The sequence below is a fragment of the Myxocyprinus asiaticus genome, chromosome 35, assembly GCF_019703515.2.
Source record: "Myxocyprinus asiaticus isolate MX2 ecotype Aquarium Trade chromosome 35, UBuf_Myxa_2, whole genome shotgun sequence".
Lineage (NCBI taxonomy): Eukaryota > Metazoa > Chordata > Actinopteri > Cypriniformes > Catostomidae > Myxocyprinus > Myxocyprinus asiaticus.
The window spans coordinates 10779856-10801289 of NC_059378.1; the positions used below are offsets into that span (position 1 = coordinate 10779856).

Here is a 21434-nt window from a genome sequence, read left to right on the forward strand (position 1 = left end):
CACCCGATTACATTTTGGAACTTATTAATATTCACTGTACTCAGAGGTCTCTTAGATCACATAACCAACTGCTTCTTGATATCCCCCGGTCATGTTTAAAGTGCAAAGGGATCGGGCTTTCTCTTTTGCTGCCCCGAGGCTGTGGAATGGGTTACCATTGTCCGTTAAATCATCTACCTCTGTCAGTGTGTTTAAAACTCGTCTAAAGACACGCTTGTTTTCTGCAGCTTTTGCTACATTATAATGGAAATATGTAACAGACCAAATTGAGTTTTTAATGTGTGTTTTATGTATATGGAGTCTATTGAATAATCTTATTCTTTTAACTGTACAGCACTTTGGTATACTCTTGTTTTAAAGTGCTTTATTAATAAATTTGATTTTATTTGATTTAACGTTAGCCTCATTCTCTTTAAATGGAAAAAAAAAATGCAATAAAGTGAATGGTGACTGAAGCTAACTTTACTTTTGGAATAGCATGAGGGTAATGAGTAAATTATGACAGATTTTAAAATCTTTTCTGTTTTCATGGACATCCGAGACCTATGCATAATTGTTGAGGATTTAGAAATGCTTTTAAACACTTGAATACCATTGCTAAGTGAACATGTTTTGCTTGTGCATGCAATGGTAAACAATGTGTACACCTGAAAAAGGGCTCCTCTGAATGTAATTAAATTGGATTATACACTCACTGAGCACTTTATTAGGAACACCTGTACTCCTACTTATTCATGCGATTATCTATCCAGCCAATTGAGTGGCAGCAGTGCAAAGCATTAAATCAATGTTCACATCAACCATCCGAATGGGGAAAAAAATTTATCTCAGTGATTTCGTGCCACACAGGCTGGTTTGAGTATTTCTGTTACTGATGATCTCCTGGGATCTTCACGCACAACAGTCTCTAGAGTTTACTCAGAATGGTGCCAAAAAAACAAAAAACATCAAGTGAGCAGCAGTTCTGTGGACGCAAACGGCTTGTTGATGAGAGAGGTCATCGGAAAATGGCCAGATTGGTTCGAGCTAACAGAAAGGCTACGGTAACTCAGATAATCACTCTGTACAATTGTAGTGAGCAGTATGGCATCTCAGAATGCAAAACACGTCAGACCTTGAAGCAGATGGACTACAACAGCAGAAGACCATGTCGGGAAATTTGTTAGGACCATAGTGTTCCTAATAAAGTGTTCAGTGAGTGTATTTCATGTGAAAGTTTTGCAGGAAATAAGACAGCTTCTTACTGAATATTCAGCTGTTGCTGCCTCTAATAGCTGTGTCCTTCACACCATGCCACAGTAAACCCACTATGTAAATGGACAGGCTTGTGGGAGATAATTCCAATTCGCAAAGGCACACAAACAAAGGCCTTTCCAAGAGCAGGACTGGAGAAAACAACACAGCCACAATCTAGTTAGGAAACTGAAAGTTATGTGTCTGCCTAAGTGTTATCGTCCTTGACCCACTCACCACTGAATTGGTTTGAGTTCTAAAATAGACACCACGATGAGTCATGCTTGACCTCCTAAAAGGATCTGAAGTGACTTCAATTGGTTCATCTTGTGCATGAAATCTTCCTTGTCACCTTCTCTCAGTCCAGTGACAAATGGCAGTGCTTTCATTGGCTCTTCAAGGAAATGAGGCTATCACATCCATGTTTGGCTTAGCCATGAGGGTGGGTGTGAGAGAGAAATAACAGGGCTGATGATATTACTGGACTCCAAATTGACTGCCACAATGACTACATTGAGCTATTAATCACAAGCCTGTCAAACACTGAAATGTTTTCGCTATATGCCCATATACGACAGCAAACAAACAATGACAGATTGTTCTTTTGAACTGGGTGTTTTGATTACAGAACACAACACATGTACACTATTGTATTAGTAAGCTACTACTATTCTCTAATTTGTCATGAAGCAGTAAGAAGTGTGATAAGTACTTGAATGATGTTGCAGACCAGAGACAACAAGGATTGTTAATTGCGTTATGATCAAAATTGACCACCCAAATTGACTTTCTGAAAATTGTGGTTTATTTCATCCAGTTGTAATACAATTCCATGAGTTTGTTCACACAGGGCATCTGAACAGTTTTTTTTAGATCATTTTCATAAAATTGTATTTGTTTTATTTCACTTTGTTACACCTGTGGTGTTCCCGGTCTAAAGTGACCGGCTATTGGAAATGAATGGATTAGACTACATACAGAAACATTAAGTGTTCAGGAGCATTCTAATCCTTTAGATAAGCACATTTGTGATGTGTTTGCACACACAAAGTCCTCAAGCACATGCGCGCACACACACACACACACACACACACACACACACACACCAACATGTGTTAAGAGCCCTTTTGTGCATCGTCTTTCCATGTAAATCTTTTTAGGAATATTTCAGATCTACATATTATATTATGCTGTGTTTGGGCTTGTTTGAATCAGGATAGTCTGCTGTAAGTAACGATATGCCATTGTCTATGTCATATGTATGTTTCAGGAGGTAATAAGGAAAAATGTGACAAAGACAATTCTGTTTATTATATTTATTTATATATCAGTGGGAATTTCATACACTAATACTCACAGCAGTTTGGCCTCTCAGTGAAACAAATTTGCTCATTGCATTTTACTAATTGAGACCGTTCCAATGATATATAAAACATGGCTTTTTATATGTTTTTGCCAATTTTAAATATCAAGTTGTGATAACAAATTTGCAAATTATGAGAACAAAGCAGTTCTAATTTTCAGTAAATTAAAAAAGCATTATTTAAGAACTGGTAGGATCAGCTAAATGCATTGTAAAGTCCAGATTCTGAGCTTTAAAATGACACCTACCTGTATTGTGTTTAGATCAAGCAAGCGGTTATTAATTTATAACAGAATTATAATTTTTTTCTGACGTGAGGGCCCCCCACTAGCCCTGTTCAATGAATCCTTCTATCAATAAAAAATATATTATTTTAAAATATTTTCAAAAAAGAAATACAAAACCTGTCATAATTACTAAAAAAGAAGAAGTTGACAAAAAGCTCTAATGCAATATCTCGGAATAATATATGCAATATGAGAGATTTATTAACAATCTTAGTGGGCCGGTCATTTTTGACTGGGAACACAAAAGGTGTTAGCACATGTCTCAACAGTTAAAAGTGCACACAGCATTTTATTACAATTATTTTTTTGTTATTATTATTTATTTTTTTGTGCTAATTGCTTTTTAAAAAGAAATAAATATTCATAAGAAAGTATAATATATATCCAAGAAATATATAAGAAAGTATTTCTGGAAAAATACTGTATGTTTAAGATGATGTGCACTCACGAGACTTTAGAAAATAATGCTTTATTCTTCATACAGTATGAATCGACAGGATTTGTGGCATAATGCTGATTAACACACAATATATAATGAAAATGATATAAATTTGATAAAAAATTGGGTTGATGATGTCTCCACTCTTCTCTGATTAAGGAAAATCTCCTTTACCTTTACAAAATCATATAAAGACTTTATGAACAATGTTAACTGTTCAAGTAGGGGCAGTTAAGACTACTCAAAATCTTCACAAATGAAACAGACTACGTTTAATCTATGTAAAAAAAAAAAAAAAAAAAAAAAAAAAAAATGAAAATATTGTATAATGTATTATTGTGTAGAATTTTTATGGGATGGTAATGACATTTCTCACTTTTTGGAGAAAAAGTTGGATAAACCTTGGACTTAGCTACGTAGCAGTCAATTAACTTTAACCCTTTAAGCTCTGCAGGTGTTTTTAAAGATTTCCTGTTTCAATGGCATACCCAAAATTAAATGCTTATACTTGAGAGAGAAAAAAAACAAGGAGGGTCAAGTGTTTGGTATCATTGTAAAGAAAACTTTTATATGTTTTTTAAGAATATAGATTACAATGCATTCTGAGACTCTCAGCCTAACAAACTGCTGAAAAAAAAATCACAAAATCATTGAGCAAAAATTTACTATTATTTCCTTTTGTTTCTTATTTGACATTATATATCTCTGGGTGAAAATAAGGTGGCTCAAAAAAACTGCTTTTGTTTCATTCCCAATCATGTCAACTGTATCTAAGAAATGTTTTGTTTTGATATGACAAAGCAATCAAAAGTTATAGCGTTACAAATATAATTGATCATCGTGTCCAAAAACATCTCCATGTGTCCAAAAGCCTCTAAAAACAAATAAAACATAATAAATGTACAAAAGAACTAATTACACATGCAAACACAACAAACAGTAAAGGTATGCATAGTGTCGCATCCCTTCATCTCACCTTTCCTTCATGTTCACCGACTTTTAGTTTAATCCCTTCATGGACCTTCATGTTGTAGTTGTTCCCCACACTACAATTCCCAACAAGCATCATCATCACTAGTTTCACCTGTTTTCCATCACCGTTCACAGCTGTTCCTCGTGTTGTTAATTCCCATGCCTGTATATATTCCCTCGTGTTTCCTCGTTCATTGTCTAGTCTCATCCATTTTTGCACTAAGCAGTTCCTTTGGTCATCAAGCCTCGTATTATTTCTATTTTTATATCTGTCTTCATTAAATACTGCATTTGGGTTCACTAACATCTCTCTCTCTCTCTCTCTCTCTCCTTGTTCACTGCTGACACAGCATTAGTAATGAGTTTTTTTGTTTTTTTTTTTTGTGCCTTTTGAATCAATGAGTCTGCATTGAGTCTGTGTCATTTACTTAGCGCCATCTCCTGGTGGCCATATGTAACATTGTGCTTCGTGTGGATTATCTAATGATCTATGCATCCGATTACCTTGTGTGTGGGCTCGTTTGAAAGATAATCACCTCTTCTAAGCAATGGTATGTGATTTTATGTTTGTTTATTTTTCATGAATTTACAAGAGAAAACGAAGCATATAAGCAACACCAACATAATTTTCACACATACTTAACACATATACTTAGCTATTACTCACTATATTTTTGTCTGTGAGTAAAAGAAATAAGCTGGTTGCTTTCCAACAACATATGACACATTGCTATGACTATTTGATCAGTTTGATGTTTTTACTGATTGCAATAATATGTACAGTGCAATTTCTTTTTTTAATTTATCAAAACGGAACACTTCTGATTTGTCTGCAAATTTCAAGCACTTGTTCAGTTTTGGTCATAATGCCTACATGCATTTGAAAGTAGAGCTTCTAGGCTTTCAAACGATACTTATTTCGTGCTTAAAGGGTTACATTTATAATCATAAAAGAAAAAACTCTTTCTGAATTGGAATTCATTTAACATCTACTCTTAGACCATAATTTTAAAGTTACATTTCTGATCTTCAAATTCTCACTCTGCTATTCTTGGTGAGGGTGTAATGACAGAACAAGGAACATTTCCCTGATTTTAACACTTTTTATAAATTTATTTTAAAGGAGCAGTCTTAAAATAGAGAAAGTTGGACCATTTTAACAATTCAACACTTAAACTTAGAAAAATTAAAGAGACATGTTAAATATGTCTCTTTAATATGTTTAAGACGATTATAATTTACAACTACAGTGATTACAAAATAAATAAAAATAAAAAAATCTCTTTAAAATCATCCCAGGGGACAGAAAAGTTCCCCTAATTGAAGAATCACCCATAAATGCTTCTTAATGAAAATAGTGTAATGGGCACCACAGAAGTCAAATAAAATGGTATTCAAATCAAGAGATCACCTGACACATTTTTAAATGATTCACAGTCCTGCCCTTTGTTCAGGTCTGACAGTTTCCATGTTGTTGCTAATATTCACCCCATCTGATGGCAAGAAGGGACATGTTGGCATCTCCGTGCGTTAATCGTGCTGAGAGCCTATGGTGGCAGATGGTTTGGCAAACTTACAGAGGGTAAGACACGACGACATGCTGTGTGAAAGCACTCACAGCAATATTTCATTAGTGTTCAAGAGTCTTATTTTTAAGTGAATGCACAAAGGGATGAACTGTGGCCAGGGCCGTGGGTGGCACAGTGGGACTCCTCACAAGACATCAACTATGGGTGTGGCAGTGAGCTACAGCTGCCTTGAGAATAGTTTTTAAAAGTTAAACTATTTTTAACTTGACACTGCATCTTAAAGGGATAGTTCACCCAAATATTACAATTCTTTCATCGTTTACTCACCCTCATGGCATCCCAGATGTGTATGAATTTCTTTCTTCTGCTGAACACAAAGACTTTTTGGAAAATGTTTCAGCGCTGTAGGTCCATAAAATGCAAGTGAATGATGGCCAGAATTCTGAAGGTCCAAAAAGGATATAAAGGCAACATAAAAGTAATCCATATCTCATATCTTATTATTTTGCTTATCTCCATAAGCAAAATAATAAGTGTGGGTGAGAAACCAATCAATATTTAAGTCCTTTTTTAATATAAATCACTTTCACTTTCTTCTTTTGCTTTTGGTGATTCACATTTTTTGTGCATATCGCCACCTACTGGGCAGGAAGAAGAGTTTTCATTTTTGGGTGAACTATCCCTTTAGAAAACAGAAATGCAATGCACATTGCAGGAAAATGTGTACATATATATGACATTTTCTTCTAAAAACATCTGATCACAAAAAACTATGCCGCCTTCTATCCAGGAGGATAAAAGCGAAAAACAAAACGTGGCACCTAAAATGTCAATAATGTGTTCTTTTTCTGGTTTAAACAATTATAAATGGCTCAAAAGTCATTTTTAACACTTCCTTTGTCTTCTGGCCAAGGGCAATATTCATGCTATGTTTAAAATCCACCATTACAGTGAACAAAACACCTCCTGTCTCTACACTATAACAGTTTCAGACTGTACTATTCCAAGCTGAGCCAGTTCTTCCTAAATGAATTGACTTATTTGCTGAAGTGTTATTCAAATTCAACACTTTCTAAAATATAGCCTATACTCCTCTAGAAACATGTCTTGTTATCCTCCCACTTGCTTTAAACCACAAAATATTAGATTTTCCACAAGCATCCCAGATTTTTTATAACTTTTTTGACAAGATATCAGAATTCGCAACCATTCTACCCATTTTATTTCTAACTATACACACGCGAGCATAAGAAGAATTGCAAAAACATGTCATAGCATCTCGAAAAATAAAAATAGAACAAGTCATGTGAGGCTGCACTCTACATGTTCTTAGGTCGGTTGTGCAGTGCAAGTGTCCTTAAAATATACATAAAGTTCATTTTTAGCATATGACACAAGTCGACATTTTAGTGTGACCTAGAAAAAGCTGTCAAACTGCACTTATTCCTAACTCTGTAATTCTCACCTTGTCTCCAAATTTCACAGATTTTTTTTTTAAGCAAACAGTAACTGCCCTCAGACTAATCCCTTAAGATACTCAAAACTCTCTTGCTCTCTCTGTAACTCTCTTCCTCTCACTTTGCTACACTCTTTCACTATTTGTCAAGTCACCAGAGCTGTTCCTAATCCCCTGCTACAGCGTCTGAGCAGCATTACGCTTAGCTATATCTCGCCTGGAGGAAAGCATCCCAAAGATTACAGGCCAATTCGAAATATAATTCCTTGAGGGTCATTTCCTCTCTTGTAGAAGACAAACATTGGAATGAAAATCACAAACAAAGACCACCCATGTCACTCTTTTCTTGATTTTCATATGACTGGTTATTCATTGTACAGTCCTGGACCTTACAAACTATAAGTGATCCTAAGTGATCCTTAAGGAGTTTATTGCATAATTGTAGTGTAACATGTGTTAACCTGATTGTGTTTTATGTTTGTGTGAGTAACACCTTGTCCTTCCCAGACACGATGTGATAAGATTTCAGTGACAAGCTATCTGCCTGTCCACACCAGACGCGACACAACACCATGATATTCATACAATAAAATGAGGATAATTGACAATAAAATGTAGAACTCAGAGCAATCACAGACGGAACAGTGTGTTTATTGATCGCAACTTATTTTCTCACTTAAGCTGCTTATTTGGATACACTTTCTAGGGTAAACCACGAGGGGATAAATACACAACATACACACACAGAGCAAAGTTACATTGTAAATCGTTTCCAAATTCAGTCTGTTACCATGGTTAATGTTCACGCGTTCCTCCTGTTGTTATTTCGCAGACCTGACGGCTGTAATATACTGTTATAAGAATAATTTTAGACCTTTTTGTTGACTGTCCTGCCCGGCACGACTTTGCAGAAATAGAAACCATTTAAAAAATAGAATGCCCTGTCGCTGTCGCTCGTCATGTGTCATGGATGGTTAGGACAAAAACTCTGTTTAACATGGAAAAGATACCTTTTATCGCGTGTAGCAGCGTTGCGTCGCATCTGGTTAGGACACGGTGTAACACTGTGTACTGTCTATAAATGTCTATTAATTATTGCTTCTGGAAGGGTCACTCTTGATAAACTTTAAGTCATTACTGTATGTGGCCTTTTGTAGTTACTACGGTGATAAACAATACATTTTAAAGTGAAAAGCAGACTTTTTAAGTTCCAGAAGGTTAGTACAGTATATCAAGTTTATATAATAAAGCCTGAAACATGGTCACTGTATTGTTTAAGGTACATTTCTGGCAATCACAGCTACCAGTATTTTACCGTAAATTTCACTGATGTTTTTTTTTTTTTTTCTTTTTACAGTGTAACGGCTTGGATTAATGACAGCCATGATGATCTTTACAACTGGACCATGTACTTGTAGGGCTAGTCTTCAATACATTGCAATGCATCACAATATCATAATTGGATTGCAGTTGAAACAGTGCCAAATAGAGTATCATTATCTAGCTCAGTTTGCTTCACTTTTGCAAAATGCCGGTTTCAAAGTTGTGCTTATTTAGATGACCTGCTTCTTTATTATTTGAACTGTAGGAAATTACACGAATGCACATATAGTTAAATAACAAACAGACATTCAGGACTGCTGAGAGGATTATTGGTGCCCCCTGCCCACCCTCCAAGACCTGTACATCTCCAGAGTGAGGAATCGTGCAGGTAGAATCACTCTGGGCCCCACAAACCCTGCCCACTCCCTCTCTGAAATGTTGCCCTCTGGCTGGCGCTACAGAGCACTGAGTGCCAGGACATCCAGGCACAAGAACAGTTTTTACCCTCAGGCCATTTACCACATGAACAATTAAATTGCCTCAGGACTCCCCCATTGTGCAGTAATGTAAATACACATCTTATTTACATATGTAAATTCACATATTTAATTCAATAACCGTGCATACCCCTACCTTGCACATACATTACCACCTGCACATGTACATATGCCATTCTGTTATATGTCCTATTATTTGTATGCCTATTTATACTCTTACCTTGTTTTATATTCTGTGTCTCACTGTAATGTTCTGTGTGCACTTGTTTCTCCTATCACCCAAACAAATTCCTTGTGTACATGAGAAAACTTGACAATAAAGCTCATTCTGATTCTGAAAACATTATTCAATAAAAAAAAATTGTTACAAGGATGTGTCAATATTTTTCGTATTCACGATCAGTAAATCACTAGCGGCACAGCCATACTTATTTAATTGACCATTCATATAAATTACTGATAAAAACAAACAATTCAAATTCAAGTTTGTAAATATTTTAAGTTAAAATATTTTATTCCAGTTAAATGTACAGAGACAACAATAAGTAGGCCATTTGTAGGTTGAATTTCCATTGTGGCTTTCTTGCACTATCAAAATATTGCTCACTTTGAGTTTTCTGACTTTTGATGCAACCAGTAGTGAGTTTGGGGTGGGACTACATGTTTGCCAGACTGACAGATGGGGCAGTAGGAGTGCTTGCGAAACCTATAAAAAAATCATTATTTTGTCAGTTGCGTTTGGTGCTGCTAGTTGCAAAGAAATTGCACCTTAAACTTAAAAGTAGCTTGAGATATTTTAGTCTAGGAACATAAAACTGTATGTGGTTTGTATAATGTAATTCCATTTGTTAAGCTATTTGAGTAAAAGAGGAAAGACCTGAATGGAAAAGTGTTGAATGAAATCTTGTAAGAATATTGTCCTTTTCTCAGGCACTTCTGTACTGTCAGCAGTGCTGACTGTACAAAGGACTTCAGACAGAAGCCGGCCACATGCTCCAGGCTGCTCCATTTTGTAGTTATTACACACAAAAATCTGTGTGATTTCAAAGAACAAATAAATTATGTAAAGAGGCAAATCAAAATGGTCAGAATTTATTTTCCTTTCAATTAGCTGTGGCAGAGACCATGAGGCAGCTGACCTAAAAGCTTTCAAGGGCTGAATGCCTGAGATGTTCTCAAGTCAGGGTGGTCTGCTAAAAAATAACCAAACCATTTTCTAAAGCAGTGATTCTAAACCAGGAAACGTGCACCCCAGGGGTGCTTTGTTAAATCTATAAAACAGAAATGATGACTTAAAGGTGCACTCAGTAACTTTTGTCTTTGTGTCATCTTGGACTTATACTGACACCTAATGTCTTGGATGCAGCATCATTTAAAATAAATAGTTTTCAGTTACAGATGTCATTGTAGAAATTTAGTATTAACAGTAAGGTGTACATGATTACTTTAATGAATGGGTAAAAGTGTCAAATAACAGGGCGGTTACTAAGATTAAGCGAGAAGTATTCGGCTGGTCATGTGATTCTAACATGGCAGCCCCCATGTGTGGACCCTCTCCATGTAGAATAAAACAGCTTTTATAAGGTTACTGATATGACTGGAGTCTTCATTTTAATGTGAGTGGTTATGATTTCCTACATATATTGCAAAATTAATGTCTTTAGGAGTTAAACGTTTTAAATGAGGAAAAATTACTGAGTGCACCTTTAAAATATTAGGGCTGTTGGTAGATTAGTAAAACAGAAGTTACAAAATTACGACTTCAAACATTATGATTGAACATATCGTGGTGTTGATGAAGGGGTACTTTGAGCCTTACTAAAAAGTTGGTACTAAATCAAAATATAAGAACACATGTCTGAATATATGTGTAGATACGCTTTACTGAGCTCTTAAAAATGCGCATATGAAAATCAATAAACAATACATATTACTGAATGCACCGACTGTAGCTTTGTACAAAGCCAAGAAACAGAGTCAAATCTGTGCACGTGGAAGGTTAAATCAACAAATCGCCCCCAGCTGCTGGGGGTGGCTACAGCAGCTCAGAGGTGTAATGGTGGAGATTACGGCAGCTGCCAAAAGCCATATGATGTTTTCACACCTGTGCTGGCACGATACCAGTCCACAATGAATTCAGATACCTTAGTTTAAAGAAACAAAGCACTCTAAAATTTTAAGCAAATGTAAACTGGATTTGTCAATTTGATTAAATAAAATTCAAGTCATCACCAAACGGAATTGCAAAACGAATCTGGTTTTCAAACCAGGGCAGTCTCATGACGAAGATGTCACTGTAGCGACTTTTTTACTGCATCATGAAAACGTCCTTGTTATTCTGGTTTTACCTCAGTTTGGACGTTTCCTTCACAGGTTTGGTTTAATTGCAATCTGTTTCATTGTATATTTTAGATCCTAATCCTACCCCACCCAAAACATGTAACAGACAGGTAAATTTAGTCACAATAAGTGTATTTACATTACACTATAATATAGATATTATATACACCTAACTCCACCCTTACGCCTAAACCCAACCAATTATATAACAACAACATAAACCAATAAAAAAGATGAAACAGGTATATACAGGTACACTCACAATAATTTAATCCAAAAAATGTAAAAAGTAAAATAATAACAAAACAAAAGCATTTTGAAGTAATTGTATTTACACAGAATCTGAAGATCCAGAATACAGCACAAAATAGCATGGATTATTTTTATGATCATTTTATTGGTGCTTTTCTTATTTCTTGAGCCGCAATTCTGACACTCTGAAAACTCCCTTTGTTTCCAACAGCAAACAAAACAATGAGCAAATAAACAATAAATGTGCTTGGTGTTGCGGGCAACAGACCAATGAGGACTTTTTGGGTGGCGCAGTCGAAAAGTCACTATAGGGACATATCGTTATGAAAGTATGTTGTTCAAACAGATTCCAGAAAACTCTTCCCATCTTCCATTAGTTGTAAAAGTAGAAAGTCCCGCCCCCAAACTCACACCATTGGTTGAGCCAATGTTGCTGTGTTGGGCTGGATGGGCCGCTCAAACAAATAGGGATGTTTAGATAGCACCAAAGAGCGAAGAAAAATCAACCTACAAATGGCTTCCTTATAGTTCCCCTTGGACATTAAGCTAGGATCCGAAAAATTATTTTAACATAAACAATATACACATCAGCATTAAATTGCTCTATTTTAATTTTGAACTGTAAATACTAATAGTTATCTCAAATAATTTTTTTTAAATAATATCTATATTTATTTTTTTTATTGTTTACTCAAGCTTACGTTTTTACTATTCTTACTAGTTTTAATTAAGTTACCATTACTCTCTAAATCCTAAAGTTGACATTAATAAAAAAATTAAAAACATTTAATTGGTCCTATTTAAACAGTACTTGAAATGTCACATTTAGGAATCTTAACTCCAATAAACATGTTCTTTAAACTTTGGCTTTGAGTAATACTAACTCAAAATTCTCAAGTACAAAATTGCGGCTGTGAAAAAAAAACAAAAAAACCTTGCGCTTGAATAAATTATGTATGTTTGGTCAAAACAAGGGAACGTATCCATCCATCCATCCATCTTCTTAGCCGCTTGTCCTATGTAGGGTCGCGGATAGTGCTGGAGCTTATCCCAGCTGTCTTGGGCCAAAGGCAGGGAAACACCCTGGACAGGTGGCCAGTCCATCACAGGGCTAACACACACACAGACATACATATTCACACTCTCACTCTCACCTATGGGCAATTTAGAGTTTCCAATTCACTTGACCTGCATGTTTTTGGAGGAAACCAGAGCACCTGGAGGAAACCCACGCGAACGGGGGAGAACATGCAAACTCCACACAGAAAGGCCCAGTTGAGCCTGGACCTTCTTGCTGTAAGAAAAATAATAATTACTTAAAAATATATATAGTTTTAATACTTATGACTATTTGTGTTGTTTTGTTGTAGCTGGTTGATGGTTGTGAATTGTGTGAAGTCACCATGAGGGTTATTAGTGTTACCTCTGGTGAACTTGGAGCCTGTGAATTTTAAGCTATTATTATTCACTCAATTGTACTTTACAAAAGTGCAGCTTTATCTGCACTAAGAAGTAATGAGGAGAATCCAATGTGCCATATGGCTAACCGAGATTCCAGTCACAATTTCCATTATACTGTTCATGGCGTGCTATAACTCAATTTAAATAATTAAATAAAAACAATAATACTTTAAATCACAGATGAGTTATAGTAAGTTTACTTGTAACTAGTTAACATTACTAAATATATATATATATATATATATATATATATATATATATATATATATATATATATAAGTTCAGTTTACTTGAGCCAAATAAGTATGTTTACTTAGAAAAAGCAGGAAAACCGACTGCCTTGACAAATGTAAGTAAGGTCAACTAATTAGATTTTACAGTGTGTTGATGAAATTTACAGTCAATCAAATCTTCAATTTGGAGAATAATCACAGCAGAAGCAGATAACAATGCAATTTTCTGTAATTGTGTTATCCCTATAATATAAGCCTAGTTGCCTAAAATTAAACTGTCTGCTGGGTCGCACTGTTCTCTTTCAGGAGAGTGTAAATTTTCAGTGACTCTGCAAAAACGAGACTTCCTCCAAGTGGCAGTGATCAGAAAATAGCATCTATTGATCAGGCTCATCTATCACTGAGTCGGAATGCTGAGTCGCTCAATGAGGGGAGACGAAGAGCTGTTGTGTTTTCAGTGAAGCACAGCAAACATTATTACAGGGGTTAATAAGACAGGAGCTGTTCTGGAATGTGTTATTTGTAGGAAAACTAAGTAAAATCATAAAAGATGCTTAATGGTTGTTCAGAATGGCAATACAGTATGATAGAATTTATAAAACACTTAATGCATTTCAAATTTTAAATATCCAGTAAGTGACAACTTGGGATGGGCAATAAATCGAAGAGTGATTTTGCATGGCAATATGACACTAAACAACATAATATCTCAATTATTTATTGCGTTTTCTATTTGGCCATTAAGTTTCTGTGCCATTTTGTGATCACACCCTGTTAGGGCTGCGCAATTAACCACAATCGCAATAATCAGCATATGCAATTTCTAAACTACAGCAAGCTGCGATTTCATTAATTCGCCATTCTGATTAGTGCACGTTTCGCACACTGACGAGATCTTGCTATTAGAATGCAGTGCGCAAAAAAGCTACCACTGAGAAAACTGAACAGTAATCATGCCTTCAACTAGATTTTTACTTATTTTACTTCTTGCATTACACATTTTGATGCTTGGCTACAGTGGTTGTTTGGGTGAAATTTCAGAGCAAATGAAAGAGCACACAGCCCTAGTGGCAACCAAAAAACAATCAACAGGGATTTTAATCTAGTCTTTTTTGGACATCAAAGACAGTATTTATCAGACACATAAGCACAAAAAAAGAAGAAATGCTGAATGGTTAAGCTCAGCTTTCCCGGGTATGCTGGACTTGACAAAAGAAGTATTCTTGTGTTTCAGACACATACTGCTGCAGAGTCTACAGCACCATACAGTAGATCACATACTCATACAGTAGTCTCTCCATTTTACTCTATGTTTGGCACACAGATATAACAGTGCTAGGCTGATCAGATGGGTCATCTTTTTTTCGCTATTAAATACATCTAATTGCTCAATGAGCAATGATTTGATTCTGGAGTATTTTGGACCAAGTTCTTAGTGGACACATGTATAAAACAAAAATCAAACACTTGACCTCTATTCTACATGAGGAAGCAGATGACTCAGGATTTATCTGCTTAACTCCAGTACCATCCCCACTTGCCAGTTCTTTTGAATGTCACTTAGATAAACAGGATACAGAAGACCTCCCCATAGCAGACAGAGACAGCCTGGCATTCTTCCGTGCTCAGTGGCATTCGGACAGTTCAGTAGCCCTAACATTTGATTGGCAGCTCTGCTGAGAATCCAACTTCCATGATAGACCATATTTCAAGACCGAAGAGGAGGATGCTAACTCTGCACTATGGTAAAACCCCATGAGTGCATGGGACACGTAATTGCAATCAGCTGTCCTCCACAGTTATCTTTAAGTTGACTCTGCAGAATAAACTATGTGTAGTGTTTGTGTATCATCAGCAGTATCAACAAAATTTTCATAATATTCTTCCTAAATGGCCTAATTTCATTTTGAAGTGAGGGGAATGTTCAAATATTCAGAATATATATGTGATGATTTTGCTGGTGATATAAAATTAAGCAAATTTGTGAATATCGCAATGATTTTAATTAAATTTTATCCTAAAGTCTGTGTCATTGGACTAGTTTTGTCCTTCACAGCAGAAATGTTTAATAGTGTCTCTGATTAAACATTAGCAAAAAGGCCGTTAGAATTAGTAAAAACTGATTAATTTTGTTAGTCAGTTCAAACTGTCGATTCAAAACTCTGATTCAATTATTTGTTTGCATCATCACACTAAATATATGTAGGATGTTATTGTTGTATTGTGGTAAATAATCGGTGTCTTCCTAAATTACCTACTTTATTTGACTTCTAAAGGAGGATAAACTAACAATACACCGATACTTACACCGATTATGATTAATTAGCCGAAAACATGTAAGGTAGTGTAAACGCCTTAAACTGTGTTGCTTTATTGGTGTAAGGTTATTAACAGTTTAAGGAAAAAATAAAAACAATTATCAGCACACATAGATTTTTGACCATTACCTGGGTTTTGCGTTGCATGTAAACACCTTTACCGCCATTCTTACTCTTTGTGCACGTGCCTGTTTCCGATTTGATGTCAAATGCATAGAATAACCTGATGATTTCAAGTTTCATGTAAACACTTTTTTTTTGTGGATTTTTGGTCGTTATCAGCGTATTGGTGTGCATTTAAATGCACTCATTGATAACAAAGAGCCAATACATTTAAACTAAAAACAGGTAACTAAAAAAATAAAAACACAGCTTTATGCTGGAAGACTTATCCATTTCACTATCACTACAGAAAAAAAAGCATTGAGAATGTTTTCAAGCAGCACAGCTAGCTACACGCCAGTAGCTGCAATTACATGTTACAAAAACAAAAGTGATCAGCCACGGCAATGTGTAATTAGCTACACACTCTATAGATAAAAAAGAAAGGTGGTGTACACTACAAGACTTTTAATGAAACAGTATGTTGAACCTACAGCAGTCCATGAAACTACCGCATAATCGACCAATTAGTAAGTTTGCAAATGCATCATAAAAAGGGACTGAATTGACAAGAATGATATTGTATCAACTGCCATTATTATTGCATGAAAGTGAAATATAAGCAATTACTTAAAATATGGCCACTTAAACTAAGTGCACTGATTCTAAAGTTATAAATAAATAACTTAAAATTGATAAGTTGAATCGGGGGGTTTAAATATGAATCTCAGCTGTAAACTGGACTAATTGGCCTATTAGTAACAACCTCACATGCGCTAGAGCATCAGATTAAAGGAGGTATTTTGCTTTGAACAGCCCTACACATGCAAGCACCAAATGAGGAAGTGCAATTTTCCTCTGGTGACAGAATGGTGAGGTTCTCTCAATTCAAATAAGGTAATCATCTTCTCTGCTTCTGTTTTCCACCCATACAATTTGGGGTTCAGTCGCCTCCATTTAAAACCATTCTGCCACTAATAGAACAGAGTGTTACAATTCTCCCACAGGCGGAGAGCTTTTGCATCACTTGCATGGATGACAAAATTAGAGAGAGGGAGGGAGGGGTATTCAGCTGAATCAATAAATATAACTTGTGTCCTTGGCAAACGACCAAAATCGGCACTGTGACTCAGAGGAAGGGACAGTAGAGCTAACGCTCTGTGTCTTTCAGAATATTACCGGACAAAAGACAACAATGCTGGGTGACCTACTGATTGTCTTTGAAATTCAGGGGAAAAGTTCAATCTCTCTGCAGACTCTCATTTATTACCACAATGAGTGTTTCAGAGCATTCACAGACCAAATGCAGAATTTGCTAAATCACAAGCGCATTACATAAGTTTCATGTTTGTGACATAACTCTGTTTCTTGTAACAAAATGTGGTTCCATTTGAACCTGTCAGTCAGGCTTCAACTACAGTCCTTCAAGCAGACGTTCCGTCAAACTGAGCTGGATTCTGGTTGTTGGACTGGTAGATGCCTCAGCCTCTGGTCATGGTCTTACCTACCATCCTGATACACCAAAAGCATGCCATTTGGAGACTTACTGGCATGGTCACCCATGTCAGACTGTTAAAAAAACGGGTGAAGTTAGACCTTGGTGTTAGGGTTAGGGTTTGTGCATACATGCAACAATAATCAAGGCTTTTCTTTAAAAATGTAACTTATGCTTTTGTTGACTGGGATACTAGCACATTCACTGCAGCTGACATTTCTGGGTCACACATAATTCTAGTAAATGATGCATTTTTGTGAAAATAAGTGTTTACCCGGCACCAGCAGTACCACAATGCACCCACTATAATTGTTTGGGTATGAGGAACTTAAAATGTGTCAATGTGAATAAAATATCACTTTGTCATTTAGTTCTTTGGCAGAAAAAGATCATCTGGGAACATTTCTTTTGAGGATTGACTTCAAAGCAATTATGTATATATCTAGACATTCGAAAGACACTTCCCCTCTCATATTAGCTAGTCGCCATGTAACTGTAAAGCTTGGTTGTTTTTTTGTTTTGTTTTTTTGTACACTGTAAATAATAAGTTATCTCAAATTGTAAAAAAAAAATGTGTTTACTCAGCTTAAGCTTAATTTTTTACGATTCTTAAGGCGGTCACACATACCTTTACATGGCAAAATTCTGCGGGCGAAGAAGACGTAGGCGGATACTGAGTGCGTGTGAAATCAGCAAAAAATAAATAAATAACTGCCAACCACTTTTGCTGCACTTCATACTCTGGCAAAGTGAAGTTGAAAAGAAACTCGTCACTAAAGTTATATCCTTGTCCATTGTGTATATTCAGTGTAGCTGCCCACTCAGAGGTCACTGCCAAACCAAGCAACTTCCTATTGGTCAACACAGTGAAAGTTTTGTTGCAACGGTAATGAGTAGGTGAGTTCTGTGTACATCCAAGATGTGTATTATGTATTGTCCTTGTGTAATTGCCTTTTGCTTGTCTAACAAACCCTGGTATTGTATATAGTTCATTTGTGTTTTTCTTGTTGCTTGTGTCTTGGAATAAAAAAAAAAAAAAGCAATCACAAAAAAAAAAAAAACTTGGCGAAAGTTCGCCGCAAAGTTCACCAAACTTGAACTCCACGCGAAATCCGCGAGAGGAAATTCTTCACCATCGGAAGTCCATTGCGCAAAATTCACGATCGCACGGATTCCCATTAAGATTACTGTATTTTGCCCGTGGAATTTCGCCATGCAAAGGTATGTGTGACCACACCTTTACTAGTTTTAATTAAATTACCGTTACTCTCTAAACCCTAAAGTTGTCATTAATAAAAATATTTAAGTTAATAAACAGTACTTGAAATGTGACATTTTGGACTCATAACTCAAATAAATATGTTCTTTAAACTTTGGATTTGAGTACTACTAACAAAAATTTGGCTGTGTGGAATACCCATAAGCCCTTCTTTTTTTTTTAAAATGTATATATAGTTTTAATTCATCATGACTATTGTTATTGTTTTGTTGTAGCTGGTTGTTAGTTGTGATTTGTGTGAGTCACCAGTAGGGTGATTAGTGTTACCTCTGGTATACTTGGAGCCTGTTAAATTAAAGCTATTCTTCTTTACACTGAAAAGAATTACTAGTAAGATTTACATCATTTTTATTTCACAAGTTTTTGCATACAGTTTTTCTAAGTGCATTTTAATTGTATAAAATTTCAAAAAACTTCATGAACTAATATTGATTAAAGTGAGTAAATTTACTTAAACATTTCAGTTAGTAAATCTGAGTAACTTTTACTTAAAAATCTTATGTGCATGGTCCTTCAATAAATTTTGTACAATTATTGGAATATTTTACATTTTTAACTTTTCTTAAAAAACACGTTTAATCATGTACCACATGACATATGGAAGCCTTCCAGAGTGTAAACTTAATGCATGCTGAATTACAACATGTTGCACAAAATCAATTTGCATTACTGAAAATAAAACACATGACAAGTGTTGAGGTCTGTGCATGCACACCTCAACACTTGGTGCACAAAACACGATGACGGTAACAATCAAAAGGTCGATTTTTTTTTTTATTAATTTTTTTTGCATTTTTTTTTATTTTATTTTTTTTTATCATGAACAAGTAATTTTGAGTAGAAAATTAACTTGACTCCACAAAACAAAAAATTACCAAATGTAACAACAAAATCAACAATAAAAATGGTGTAAATAAACTTGCAAATAGTGAAACCCTCCAAGTTCATTAATTATTCAAGCCCAGTGCATGCTGGGAACACCAGCTTTGAAAAGTTAAGTCAAATGTACTTATTTTATTTACCTGTTAAATTTAATCGAATTAGCGAATGAATATGACAAAGTTTTCTACTTTAGGATTTATACATGATAACACATTGTAAAGACAACAAACAATCATGAATAATGTTTGCTTATAAGTTAGAGCATCCATTTTTTACATGTTTGAATTTAAGTACACATGTAGAATTTAATATTTTCAAGTTCATGCTTTAACATATTTAATCTAGAAATTACTTAATCTTTTATGCTATATTTACTTCACCGTAATAAAAAAAAAAATAAATAAAAAAAAATTATTGTACTTTAGAAAAGTGCAGATTTATGTGTACTAAGTACCGAGGAGAATCCAATATGCCATATGGCTAACCGATATTACATTATAATGTGAACAATGATACTTTAAATCACAGATGAGTACAGTGTACTTGTAACTTGTTACAATTACTTAAATTACGTTCAGTTTACTTGAGCTAAATAAGTACATTTAACATTAAATAAAAAGTCTAAGTTCAACTAATTAGATTTAACAGTGTATAGTCAACAAAGTTATTGTTACTTCAACACAATTTTAAGGAACTTACTTTGTATTAGCTGATGTCATTTAATAAATACATTAAAATGGCATAAAGATTCAAAAAGCAAGGCCGTCTAGACTGTTACCTCAGAAAACGCAACGTCTGTAAACCTCTCCCAGCTTTACCTGCGGCAGGGCGGAGTTGAGCTGTCTCTGTAGCACATCCCTCTCGTGGAGCACATCCTGGAGTTTGGTCTGCGATTGGATGAGGGTCTCCTGTGTCTCCCGTAAGGACTCCAGCAGCTTATCTCTCTCATCCAACATGTTCACCATCAGCTGTTCAAAATTAGATTCGCCATCCGTGCCATTCTGAGAGCCTCGCTGGGAACTCACTGAGTCCCCCTCATTTATGGTTGGCATCACTTCACACATCATATTGCTCGGTGCTATATTATAAGTCGAAGTGAAATTTAAAAATCGATAAACTAGAAAAAAATTCCAAATTTTTGATTTAGGTTTTAAGTTCAATATGAATATTTAGTGGCATTTAAAATGCATATTAAACCGGCTTGACATGTCCATATTTTAAATTCATATGCATCCCCTAATTTCACTAATTGTAGCCATCTTCTAGATTCTTCACACACCTTGACCTCTCTGGACCAGGGCTGTCGGCCTTCCCCGCTCTGACATTATCTATCCACCTAGTTTCACTTGAAACTGCAAATCCATTACAGTGCTGGCCACATTCATATTCCAGTAGGGTCGATCTCAGCTTATTGAACCTCCGCGGTTACCTCGCTTTAACATCCACCAGTTGCCATTAACCTTTCAGAAAACTGTGAAGCGCGTCTGCCGCATCCTCCAGATCCCTCTGCCATCATCATCGTCTCTCTACACGGCGAGCCGAGTGAAGCGCTCCTCCCTCTACGAGCTCATGCCAGCCGCCGCGTACAAAACAGCGATTCTGCTATCTCCACAAACACTCGCGCATATTTTATGACGCGAATGCACAAGCGTTTCGGTAGACTTAATGATTAAAAGTCTCCCACGTCCTCCGCGAAGATCATACCCACCCGGCGTGTAACGGGAAAGCTCGCGCAAACAGTGTAAAATCGGCAGAGTTCCTCACATCAGCACCACGCGACTACATGACTGTCATGCACGAGACGGACAGCTTGAGAAACGGTGTCACGCGCAGCGCCCTCTCGCGGCATCCAGATAAAATGGAACTATAGACCTTTTTCACAGACTGTGATGACGCGTTTCCGCTTTATTTAGCAGCGTAAATCTAGCAAACTTGTTTTATTATTTATTTATTTTTATATTGAGTGTACATTT

General features: G+C 35.8%; 1 protein-coding gene across 3 annotated transcripts in view; it reads right to left on the reverse strand.

Annotated features, from left to right (window-relative positions):
• The window catches only part of LOC127426134 (liprin-alpha-4-like), a 164317-nt gene extending 143061 nt beyond the window's left edge, over positions 1 to 21256 (reverse strand). For all 3 annotated transcript variants that reach the window (XM_051672694.1, XM_051672693.1, XM_051672691.1), the window contains exon 1: positions 20280 to 21256. In XM_051672694.1, the coding sequence (XP_051528654.1) occupies positions 20280 to 20528 (249 nt within the window). In that variant the 5' untranslated portion in view covers positions 20529 to 21256. The remainder of the gene's footprint in view (positions 1 to 20279) is intronic.
• Between the last annotated feature and the right edge of the window lie 178 nt (positions 21257 to 21434).